This window comes from Somniosus microcephalus, chromosome 7, assembly GCF_052327205.1.
Source record: "Somniosus microcephalus isolate GS21.2 chromosome 7, FLI_Smic_1.0, whole genome shotgun sequence".
In the NCBI taxonomy this organism is placed as follows: domain Eukaryota; kingdom Metazoa; phylum Chordata; class Chondrichthyes; order Squaliformes; family Somniosidae; genus Somniosus; species Somniosus microcephalus.
This window is the reverse complement of record NC_140993.1, coordinates 126,338,192-126,350,517: the sequence shown is the minus strand read 5'-3', so window position 1 is coordinate 126,350,517 and position 12,326 is coordinate 126,338,192. Positions and strand designations below refer to the sequence as shown.

The 12,326-nt window shown below is 43.1% G+C and overlaps 1 protein-coding gene across 7 annotated transcripts in view; it reads left to right on the top strand.

Moving 5' to 3' along the window:
- The window catches only part of rb1cc1 (RB1-inducible coiled-coil 1), a 246,401-nt gene that overhangs the window by 192,574 nt on the left and 41,501 nt on the right, over window positions 1–12,326 (top strand). For all 7 annotated transcript variants that reach the window (XM_085992919.1, XM_085992924.1, XM_085992923.1 and 4 more), the window contains one exon: window positions 797–848. In XM_085992919.1, the coding sequence (XP_085849045.1) occupies window positions 797–848 (52 nt within the window). The remainder of the gene's footprint in view (window positions 1–796; window positions 849–12,326) is intronic.

The window sequence follows — 12,326 nt, the reverse complement described above, 5'->3', positions numbered from 1 at the left end:
AAGGGATCGTCACTAATTCCAAAAAAGGACTAAAATACCTCTTGATGCCCCACTGTATTAAATATGACATGATGGGTAGTTGATTCCTCAACCTCATTCTAAATGCATTTCAAAATTGGTCACAATTTAATTTATAATTGGAAATTTCCATTTCTCGTGTCTCATTTTGGAAATCTCATTGATTCCGTTGTATGAATGCTGCATTTTTATGTGTTCAAAATTAAGCCTATTTGTAAGAGTAGTCAACCTTTTCTGTCTTTTTAGTCGCATAATCTTGCATCTATTATTTCCAAAGATTATCAGTAGATTTTTGAGTGTACAATGTACTTTTCCCACCTTTTAGGAACATGTAGGTAAGATAATGGACCATTCTACTTGACCCACTGTAACATCTTGAGCTAAGCATAAACATCCATTAGATAGCATTTGCAATCCAAATAGTTTGTTTTTTTTAAGAAACAAGGTTGCTTAGACTTTTTTTCAGACCAAGACCATCTCTTTATCCCTTTCTTTCTCTTCTTCCCCCCCCTGTCCCCACTTATCCTGAATTTAAGAAGCCCGATGGCACAGACCCACCTGCCTTCTTGAGGAATTGTACATTTGGGAGTGGTGGGGGTGATGCAGAGAAGACTTGAACACTGCCTCAATGAGTGTACCTACTACAGTGCAAAATTTGTTGCTGGTTGTTTATCTGGAGCTCTTTGAAATTTGTTAGCTAGAGAAAGCATTGAAATATTTATACTTGAATGTCCTTTTTTTCAATGCATTAATCAAAGCTCTGTTTACTTTATTACAGTGAAACCATCCATATGTCTGAGGAAAAACATAGGATTATGATTTTAGAAAGAGTAAGTAGATGTTTGTGTTCAGTAAAGTATGGCTAAAATCATGCAGGAGATATTTTGATAAACAGTGAAACCTCCATAATGGAATTGACACCTCAAAATTTTGGTCTTGCATGTATGGCACAGCAATAGTTTAGGCACAGAATGAAGATAAGTATAATTCAAATAACACAAATTTGAATTAGTTCGTTCTTGTGGTGTCTGGTTGATTTGTGTGTCAACTTGGCATGTTCTCTTGAGTCCACAGGTTGTAGTTTTAAATCTTGCTCCAGGATTTGAGCACATAATCTGTGCTGACACTCCAATGCAGTACTGAGGGAATGCTAGAAGGTGCCACTTTTCTGACTAAAATATGCCTAGGTGGGTGTAAAAGACCCTCTCCACTATTCGAACAAGAGCAGGGAATTCTCCGTGTCCTAGTCAACAATTCTTCCTCAATCAAAAACTTCAAAAAAAGATTAACTGGGCAGTCATCTCATGCTGTTTGTGGGGCATTTCTGTGAGCAGATTTGCCTACATTTGAGGTGTCCAATATATTGTCCATGTATACCACGAGGCCTTGGATGCCACACAAGTTTAAATCCATGTTCCCATTAATTTGCATAGCTCTCAAGTTACTGATGCTAACCGATCTTGGTGTGCTGATTAGACTGTATTCACCAATGAGGCAACAGTGTTAAAACCAGCCTTTTCCAAACTTAGGACTCAAAATTAAACTAGACAAACCAGCAAATAAGGGATATAATCACAAATAGGACTGAGTTGACTAGGCTTGAAGGATTGGATTGCTGTGGCACACACACGGATTGCACATTTTGGGCTTGTCTAGTTATAGTATTTTATAAATAATTAATTGGATATGAAGAGCTTTGTAGTGTCCTAAGAACATGATAATGTACTATATAAATGAGTTAATTTCTTTTGGATATCTGACTATCAGATTGATATTAGAGTAATGTGCAATGAGGTAGCATTTTGCAATAGGCTACATTCCAATACAATTCTGAATTAAAATTGAGTGTGGGTAATAGAGGTTTCACTGTACTTGCACATGGCAATAGTATTTCACTGGAAAGAATGTAACACTTGTCAGTTAATTGTTCTGTATGCATTTGGTTTCAAAGGCAGTAATTGAAAGATTGATCTAATGCATTCATCATCACTTTGCTCTTGGAATTTTATGACATCAATGAATTCTCTGAATTGTAATAATTATCATTTATTATCTGCATGTCCACAAAATCCCTGAAGGGAGCAGGACAGGTAGATAAGGTGGTTAAGAAGGCATATGAGATACTTTCCTTTATTAGCTGCGTACAGTTCTGGTCATCACATTACAGGAAAGATGTGATTACACTAGAGAGGGTACAGAGGAGATTTAAGAGAGTGTTGCCAGGACTGGAGAATTTTAGCTATGGGAAAGATTGGATAGGCTAGGGTTGTTTTCTTTGGAACAAAGGAGGCTGAGGGGAGACTTAATTGAGGTGTATAAAATTATGAGCGGCCGAGATAGTGGATAGGAAGGACCGATTTCCCCTAGCAGAGAGGTCAATAACCAGGGGGCATAGATTTAAAGTAATTGGTAGAAGGATTAGAGGGGAGTTGAGGTGAACATTTTTCACCCAGAGGGTCATAGAGTCATAGAGTTTTACAGCACAGAAAGAGGCCCTTCGGCCCATCGTGTCTGCGCCGCCCATCTATCCCTGTCCAGTCTAATCCCATTTTCCAGCATTTGGTCCATAGCCTTGTATGCAATGGCATTTCAAGTGCTCATCCAAATGCTTCTTGAATGTTGTGAGGGTTCCTGCCTCTACCACCCTTTCAGGCATTGAGTTCCACATTCCAACCACCCTCTGGGTGAAGAAGTTCCTCCTCAAATCCCCTCTAAATCTCCTGCCCCTTACCCTGAATCTATGCCCCCTTGTTATTGACCCCCCTACTAAGGGGAAAAGTTCCTCTTTATCTACCCTATCTATGCCCCTCATCATTTTGTACACCTCAATCAGGTCCCCCCTCAGCCTTCTTTGCTCCAAGGAAAACAACCCCAGCCTGTCCAGCCTCTCTTCATAGCTGAGGCGCTCCATCCCAGGTAACATCCTGGTGAATCTTCTCTGCACCCTCTCCAAAGCAATCACATCCTTCCTATAGTGAGGAGACCAGAACTGCACACAGTACTCCAGCTGTGGCCTCACCAGCGTTTTGTACAGCTCCATCATAACCTCCCTGCTCTTATATTCTATGCCTCGGCTAATGAAGGCAAGTATCCCATATGCCTTTTTAACCACCTTATCTACCTGTTCCGCTGCCTTCAGGGATCTATGTACATGTACACCAAGGTCCCTCTGACCCTCTGTACTTCCTAGGGTCCTACCACTCATTGTGTATTCCCTTGCCTTATTTGTCCGTCCAAAATGCATCACCTCGCACTTTTCAGGGTTAAATTCCATTTGCCACTTTTCCGCCCATCTGACCAACCCGTTTATATCGTCCTGTAGCCTGAGGCTTTCCTCCTCGCAATTTACCACCCCACCAATTTTCGTGTCATCTGCGAACTTACTGATCATACCTTTTACATTCTCATCCAAATCATTTATGTAGATCACAAACAACAAGGGACCCAGCACCGATCCCTGAGGTACCCCACTGGACACAGGCTTCCAGTCACAAAAGCAACCTTCGACCATCACCCTCTGCCTCCTGCCACTCAGCCAGTTTAGGATCCAACGCGCCAAGGCACCCTGGATCCCATGGGCTCTTACCTTCTTGACCAGTCTCCTATGCGGGACTTTGTCAAAAGCTTTACTGAAGTCCATGTAAACCACATCCACAGCATTTCCCTCATCCACCCCCCTAGTCACCCCCTCTCAAAATTCAATCAGATTTGTCAGACATGATTTACCCTTGACAAAGCCATGCTGACTATCCCCGATTAATCCTTGCCTCTCCAAGTGGAGACTAATTTTGTCCCTCAGAATTTTTTTCAATAATTTCCCTACCACAGATGTTAGGCTCACTGGCCTGTAATTCCCTGGTTTATCCCTGCTACCCTTCTTGAATAATGGTACTACGTTAGCTGTTCTCCAGTCCTCTGGTACATCCCCTGTGGCCAGAGAGGTTCTGAAAATTTGTGTCAGAGCCCCTGCAATCTCCTCCTTTGCCTCCCACAGCAGCCTGGGATACATCTCGTCCGGGCCTGGGGATTTATCCACTTTTTGGCCTGCTAAAACCGCTAGTACCTCCTCCCTCTCGATGCTAATATGTTCAAGTATGTCACAGTCCCCTTGCCCGATTTCTATGTCTGCATCGTCTTTCTCCATAGTGAACACAGATGCAAAAAATTCATTTAAAACCCCGCCTACCTCATCTGGCTCTACACACAGATTGCCACTTTGGTCCCTAATGGGCCCTACCCTTTCCCTGGTTATCCTGTTGCCCTTAATATACTTATAAAACATCTTAGGATTTTCCTTTATTTTGCTCGCCAGTGTTATTTCATGGCCCCTCCTCGCCCTCCTAATTTCTTTTTTAAGTACGCCCCTGCACTTTTTATACTCCTCTAGGGCTTCTTCCGTCTTTAGTCTTTTGTAACTGCCAAAAGCCCCCCTTTTATTCCTAATGCATTTTTGTATATCCCTTGTCATCCAAGGTTCCCTTTGCTTGTTGGTCCCACCCTTGACCTTTACAGGAACATGTTGGCGTTGTACTCTCTCTATTTCCCTTCTGAAAGTCTCCCACTGTTTTGATGTGGATTTTCCTATAAGTAGCTGCTCCCAGTCCACTTTGGCCAGATCCTTCCTTATCATATTAAAATCGGCCTTCCCCCAATTTAGAACCCTTATTTCCGGGCCGTCTTTGTCCTTTTCCATGACCACCTTAAATCTCACCGAATTATGGTCACTGTCGCCAAAATGCTCTCCTACTGACACTTCCACCACTTGCCCGGCTACATTCCCTAGAATTAGGTCCAGTACCGCCCCCTCTCTTGTAGAACTTTCTACATGTTGGCTCAAAAAGCTCTCCTGGATGCACTTTAAGAATTCTGCACCCTCTAAGCCTTTCACACTCTGACTATCCCAATTTATATTGGGGAAGTTGAAATCCCCCACTATTATTACCCTATTATTTTCGCACTTCTCTGAGATTTGCCTACATATCTGTTCCTCTATCTCCCCCTGACTGTTTGGGGGCCTATAGTACACTCCCAGCAAAGTGCTTGCCCCCTTTTTGTTTTTAAGTTCTACCCATATGGCCTCATTAGAGGAACCCGCTAATATATCATCCCTCCTTACAGCAGTAATTGACTCCTTAATTAATATTGCAACACCCCCTCCCCTTTTACGCCCCCCTCTCTCGCCTGAAGATTCTATACCCCGGAATATTGAGCTGCCAGTCCTGACCCTCCCTCAACCATGTCTCCATGATAGCAACAATATCGTACTCCCATGTGTTCAACAACAACTTCAGTTCATCCACCTTATTTGCAAGACTCCTTGCATTAAAATAAATGCCTTCCAGCCCTGCCATATTCTCTTTTGCCTTCACATATTTGCTCTGCCTTCCCAGCTGACTTGTTTTTCCCTCTGTATTTGGCTGTAAATCACCCCCTACTATAGCTCCACTCTGTACCCCATCCCCCTGCCAAGTTAGTTTAAACCCCCCCCCCCAGCAGTGCTAGCAAACCTCCCCGCAAGGATATTGGTTCCCCTCTGGTTCAGGTGTAAACCGTCCGACTTGTACAAGTCCCACCTTTCCCAGAAGCAGGCCCAGTGATCCAGGAAACTAAAGCCCTCCCTCCTGCACCATCCCTTTAGCCACGCATTCATCTGTTCTATCTTCCTATTCCTATACTCACTAGCACGTGGCACCGGGAGTAATCCAGAGATTACAACCCTTGAGGTCCTGCTCCTTAATCCTTCACCTAGCTCCCTAAATTCTTGCTGCAGGACCTCATCCCTTTTTTTACCTATGTCGTTGGTACCAATGTGGACCATGACCACTGGCTGTTCACCCTCCCCCTCCAGAATGCCCTGCAGCCGCTCAGTGACATCCTTGACCCTGGCACCAGGGAGGCAACAAACCATCCTGGATTCACGTCTACGGCCACAGAAACGCCTATCTGTTCCCCTTACTATAGAATCCCCTACCACTATTGCTCTCCCACTCTTTTTCCCCCCTTCCTGGGCAGCAGGAGCACCCCCAGTGCCAGGAAGTTGGCTGCTGCTGCCTTCCCCTGGTCAGTCATCCCCCTCAACAGTATCCAAAGCGGTATACTTGTTTGAAAGGGGGATGTCCGCAGGGGTTCCCTGCACTACCTGCCTGCCTTTGTTGCTCCGCCTGATGGTCACCCCCTGTGCTGCCCTACCCTGAGGCGTGAACAACTCGCTAAACGTGCTATCCACGAGCCTCTCAGCATCGCGCATGCTCCAAAATTCATCCGCCCGCAGCTCGAGCGCCACAATGCGGTCTACAAGTAGCTGCAGCTGGATGCATTTCCCGCACACATGGTCGTCAGGGACACTGGCAGCATCCCTGACTTCCCACATGGAGCAAGAGGAGCAGAACACGGGTCTGAGCTCTCCTGCCATGACTTACTCCTTTAATTAATTAAAAAATTTATTCAATACCCCAGTTACAGGTATACTCTAGGGCGCTTTATTTACCAACTGTCCCCACTACACCACAGAAATTTAACACCACAGAATTCAAGCTTGTATTGAAAAGAGAGAAATACCCACCAACCAATCACTTACCTGCTCCCTGGTGACGTCACACTTGGATTACTTTTTACACCTCTCCTGGAACCTGGATTGGTCGTGCCTCTGACTGCTCCCTCTCAAGCCTTTAAGCTCTCCCGCCTCGGGCTGCTCCCGCGCAGGTCCGCTGCTTCTCCGGTCTCGGGGCTGTGGGCCTCGGTGCCTCTGACTGCTCCCTCTCAAGCCTTTAAGCTCTCCCGCCTCGGGCTGCTCCCGCGCAGGTCCGCTGCTTCTCCGGTCTCGGGGCTGTGGGCCTCGGTGCCTCTGACTGCTCCCTCTCAAGCCTTTAGGGTGGTGGGGGTCTGGAACTCACTGCCTGAAAAGGTGCTAAAAGCAGAAACCCTCATCGCATTTAAAAAGTACTTGGATATGCACTTGAAGTGCTGTAACCTACAAGGCTACGGACCAAGAGCTGGAAAGTGGGATTAGGCTGGATAGCTGTTTTTCGGCCGCCACCAACATGATGGACTGAATGGCCGCCTCCTTTGCCGTAAATTTCTATGATTCTATAATGCACTTTTTTAAAGAAAGTATTTTGTATGAGTGAGATTTTTAAAAATAATTCATTAATGGTTGTTTATTGAATAGTGTGTTGAAGAATACTCTCAAAGATTTCTCTCCGCATTATGCTTAATTATTTTCTAGTATCGCTGTGTATTACTATTTTGGTTACAGTGGTATAAAAATTAGTATTAATACCAGAAATTGGAGATGTAAGTGAATTCCTATGGCGTGTATGCCATAATATTCATGTAGTAAAAAGTGTAGTCTCTTGGGAAGCACTAAACTAAAAATAATGCAATCTGTTCTTAAAAATATGAATAATGTTTGTGTCCACTTCATGCAAAATAACTTTTCCTGATTGTTTATAACACTCCTCCCCCCTCCCAAACAGATGGAAGATCTTGGAGTTGAAGGAGAAGGAAAATTTATGACACTCTTCCACCCATCACTCAATAACTTAGACTGTTCATCATATTTTACCATTCAGAAATAACATTCTCCCATCGAAATGGAGGAACTGGCAACTATTCATTTAAATGTTTGTCCTTTCACATCTGGGATCTGTTGGCACCTGTGTTTAAATCTAGCCCAGGCGTAGGACGAAGGTCTCTTAATCTGGCTGTAAGCACCTTGGGTAGTTTTTCGATGTTAAAGGCACTATATAAATGCAAGTTGTTGTTGTAAGTGTCTTAGTAAAACAACTTGAATAGTGTCAACCCACTTCCTGATTTCCAAATTGCAGAAAAAACTTTCCCATGCTTAGCACAATTTTTGTTCTCCATCTCGCTCAGGGAAACAATTGGAGTGCTTGGTATATTTAAGTGTGCACTGATATAGGAGATGGTGCATTTCTGAAGTTGGGGGGCTTTACTCTACACCATATACTGGGTGTCATCATGGATACCACCATATATGCATATTATGCATGTACATATATAATATATATATACTTTTGTCCTTAAATGCTATTTTAACAGCTCAGTAACTTTGAGAACCCTAACATTTTGTTTTTTTTTAAAAAAACAATTTTTAAGTAGGTTTCTCTCACTAATCCTGGATACCTTTTGAAAAAAGGAATAGTCCATTTGTATATATTTATGCTAAAAAGCTTATGTTCTGGGTTACTTTTATATTTAAAAAAAAAATACAATACATATAATGATGATTGCTGCTCTGAGTTTTGAGTACTTCGCCTCTAACATTTACTCACCACAAGCCTCTCCAGCAGCACTTTACTTCCATTGGTTGTACCTGCAAAGTGGGACCTTGCTGTACATAATTGGCTGCCATGTTTGCCTACAAAACAGTGACTACACATCAAATGTAATTAATTGGCTGTGAAGAGCTTTGGGAAATCCTGAGAAAGTGAAATGTGCTGTATAAATGAAAGTTTGTTCTTTGGATCATTTGTTCTAAAAAGTAACCAAATGCAGCATTGTGTATTTAGATATGTGATCTGTCTCGCTCTTTGTGATCATAAAGGTCACTTCTGGGCAATTCTCCATTGTTGGCTCTGTTTACAAAGATTCTTTCCCCAATTACTGCAGGAAACTCCTGTGGGGGGGGGGGGAGCAGGAGGGTATAACTGATTGTGAGTGAAACCAGAAATAATGAGATACATATGTGGGGCAGACCATGAAGTAAAGCTGTGAGCTTTCCTTTAGAATTCTGTGGAATTACTCTTTGGGGGACAGTCCAAGGATGTGCAGCAAATACCTTAAGTAACTAGTTCCTACTATTATCGCTTTAGGAAAGGTCCTGTTGGATCAAATGCAGGTGGTCTAGTCAGGAGCTTGACTAGTTGCTGCTAACCTGAAAAATGCTTTCATTTCAGAATCAGAAAAGCTCACAGGAGACACAAGTGAGGCAATCTACTGGTACAATGCACTGCAGTTCAACCTGACCTTGGCTCCTCGAGTCTTTATTAAATACCTTAATGTTCTGACTGTTTAATTGTGGCAAACAGGTCTCTGCATTCACCCATATCTGGATGACCAGCTCGTGAAGATGATAAGTAGAGACCTTGAAGGAAGAGTTTTATGTTGCTGAACTGCCTGAAATTCATGATCAATAAAGAGAAATCTCAGTTGCGACCAAAACTGTATCTGTCCTTCAGAGGGGCACAGTTCCAGACATAAGCAATTTTAGTCTGTCTACCACCAGTCAGATTTGCCATGATTCAGGTCAAAGTGGAGTGGATTTTATGAGGAGGGTTGAAAGGTATAGGGTAGTGCCCGAGGAGTGGGAACAATTTACAGTATCCACTTAAATGGGGGCCAGTTGAGTTATCAGAAATTTAGCAGGAATAGAAGGGGAGTCTCTTAGATGAGATGACCTTGGAGCAGGCACAAGAGGGTAGAGAAAGATGTGAATTCAGGGCACTGGCAGGGGGAGCCTGGGGGAAGGTTACACTTTGTGGAGGTGGCTGGTGGGGTAAAGCAGCAGAGGCAGCTGAATAGTTGGTGTCTATCTTAGAGACCACAAAATCCGCAAACTCCTCGCACTTGTTAGAGGTGGGGGGGTGGGGAGAAGTGTTTAAAGAGGCAGTTGATAGAGAAAAGGAGCGTAGTGTTATTGTTGCCGTCCAGGATGATCTTAGAGTAGGAAAGCTCTACTCTGAAGGCTTATATTGTCCAATTTCCCTTGCATTTTGGCCAATGTTCAAGCATTGGGTTGATATGTGCCAATGGTTTTTTGTACTTGCAAATGTTGAACGAGGAGCTGATTCGAACCTCTGACCCAAATGATGATGTTTCTTCCTATAACCATGCCTGTAGTGGGAGTGATGGTAAAGAAACTATTTGTGTTCTGGTTTATGAAGAGTACCTGGAAATTCAGCCCTTTTTGTTGTTCGTGGAACTTGAATTTGTACAAACTCATTTCAGAACCTCTTAAACACGTGGGTTCCTGCAATCCTAAATTTCTCTTGGCTATTATTTAATTAGCTCTTGCCTGTGTGAAAAATTAGTGAGCTGCAGACTTTAGTGACACATCACTTTGCCTTTTTTCATATATGGATGGGAAAGTTCACGACCCAGTTCCCTCTTTTGCTTAAAGTTTTTCACCTGTCTTAGGAAAGCATTGTGCTAAAGTTTTATCAAGCACCTCCTGTCTTTTCCATTGAAAGAAAAGTATCACATAGTTGATGTATACATTAAAATATATTCTGTAGGTAGGATAAAGGAGCTTCACCCTGCCACCCCCCCCTAATGGTTTGAGGTTTTCTTTGGAAATAAAAGTTTAGTGGAACTTATTACAAAGCAGTGGCTAGTAAAATGGTTCTCCTTGTGATGTTGCCCATCAGGGCTGAGCACACCAGGAAATCAAGCTCACTCAATTCATGAAGTGGTTACATCTGGCCAAGATGCAGAGGGTACTTAAGTCCACTACAAACAACTACTCTGATCACTGAGCGTTGGCTTTCAGTTCAGGTTGAGCTTCAGTTTTGCTGTGCTCAAAACAAGTCTAAGGATGTAGGCTGAACATGTGAGGAATAATGGTATATTGTTTAGATACATGTAGGTTACCCCATTCTTTGAAATTTTAATATCTCTGTACAAAGCTTGCTCCCATGCTGCTCCTCATTTTCTTTCTGACCTGGCATGGCTTATTGCCATGTTTTAATGTGAAGAATCTTTCTGTGCCAGTTCTGTTTCAATGTAATGTTCCACTGCTAGTTTCTTATTTCGCTGCTTCTCCAGCTGAAGAGCTGCAAGCCTTACTCTAATTGAGGATTATCCTCTGGTCTTTTCCAATGCTGCTGCTCAACAATCTTATAAATGCATCCATGAGGCAGGTTGACTTTTTACCATCCTATTCTCTGTGGTGAAGCTCTCCTGGACGGTTTGCCTATGATGAGCACATTTTTTGAGGATTAATGAATACTGGGTCATACTGTCCTTGTGTGTTATCTTTATTGTTGGGATCCTATAAAATATTTTCTTAAGAGTGCAGTTTTGGGAGGCTATCAATACCACCTTTGTTTTGTTTGCTGCATTGGGCCAAAAATTGCGGTCAGCGACGTATCTCTGGAGTACGCCTGCGAAAAGAATACGCTCCTACCTAATGACTGCCCTCCTTCGTAAACTTGCTCTCTGGTGCTGCGTGCAGGAGGGCAGCACAATGGCCCACGGATCTTAGGGATGCAGCCTGTGCGAATGCGTATCTGGGATCACGTGGGCCTGGTCCTCCAATCCGAAAACTGAATGTCTTTTATTCATTTAAATTACTACAGCCTTTAAAATACATAGTTTTAGCTTTTATCGTGGGAATCCAATTTATTACTCATGGTTCCCACTTCTAAACAAATACTGTGCACTGTGCTGAAAGTCATGAAATGTAAACGTTATTTTAACAAAAACCTGCAGCTTTAACATACACTTGGATTGCTTCTCATTAAAGCTTTTAAGGTACCTGAATGTCATTTAATTAACAAAAGGCATTTTTTTTCATTTCCGGGATCCCCTTAGGCTGTGGAAACAGGCCCTGCACCTGTTTCCACCAGCCGTAAAATTTCCATACATAATTGCTGGGCAGTCGGTGGGCAAATAGTCCAACACTGCGCCAGCAATTAGGTTTTCGATAGCGGAGCAGATGGCCTGTCAATGCGTACATTGACAGACCGCAAATTCGGTCTCCAGCGCATGTGGAAACCCTGAACTTGCAGTGGATTTCAAAGGCGGTACAGGCGGTATAATGGTGTAGTCCGAGTGTACTCTGTCATGCCCACCGCAAAATCCGGGCCATTGTCTGATTGAATGGATAAAAGCAAATTAAATTCCAAAGGTTCTGTAAGAAAAATATGATTGTACAATAATTTTAGAAATGAAGGTTGCAAATGTTTCTATGGGATTGTTGCCCATTTTGGAAATTGACGTTCTTATGGCTGTTTAAAATGTGGGCAGGTTTACCAATGTTTGCCGTTCTCTTACCTATGAAGACATTATTTTACCATGATTGAAATCCTTGTAGATAATGGGAGAAGCTGCACAGTAGTGGAGTGCAAATATAACTGACCACAAGGAGGTATGGCCCACAAGATTCTTTGTCTATGGGAAAGCACCTGACCTTCATTTGTCTGCTCCACATAATAGTATGGCTCATTTGAGGAATGCATCCCATGGAAATTGTAGGTGCGAACCCATTCCCTACTGCCCTGTACCATGCCATCTGTTTGCTATGCTCCATATTGTCCACTGAGTTACCCCAAATAACCAATGCTTTC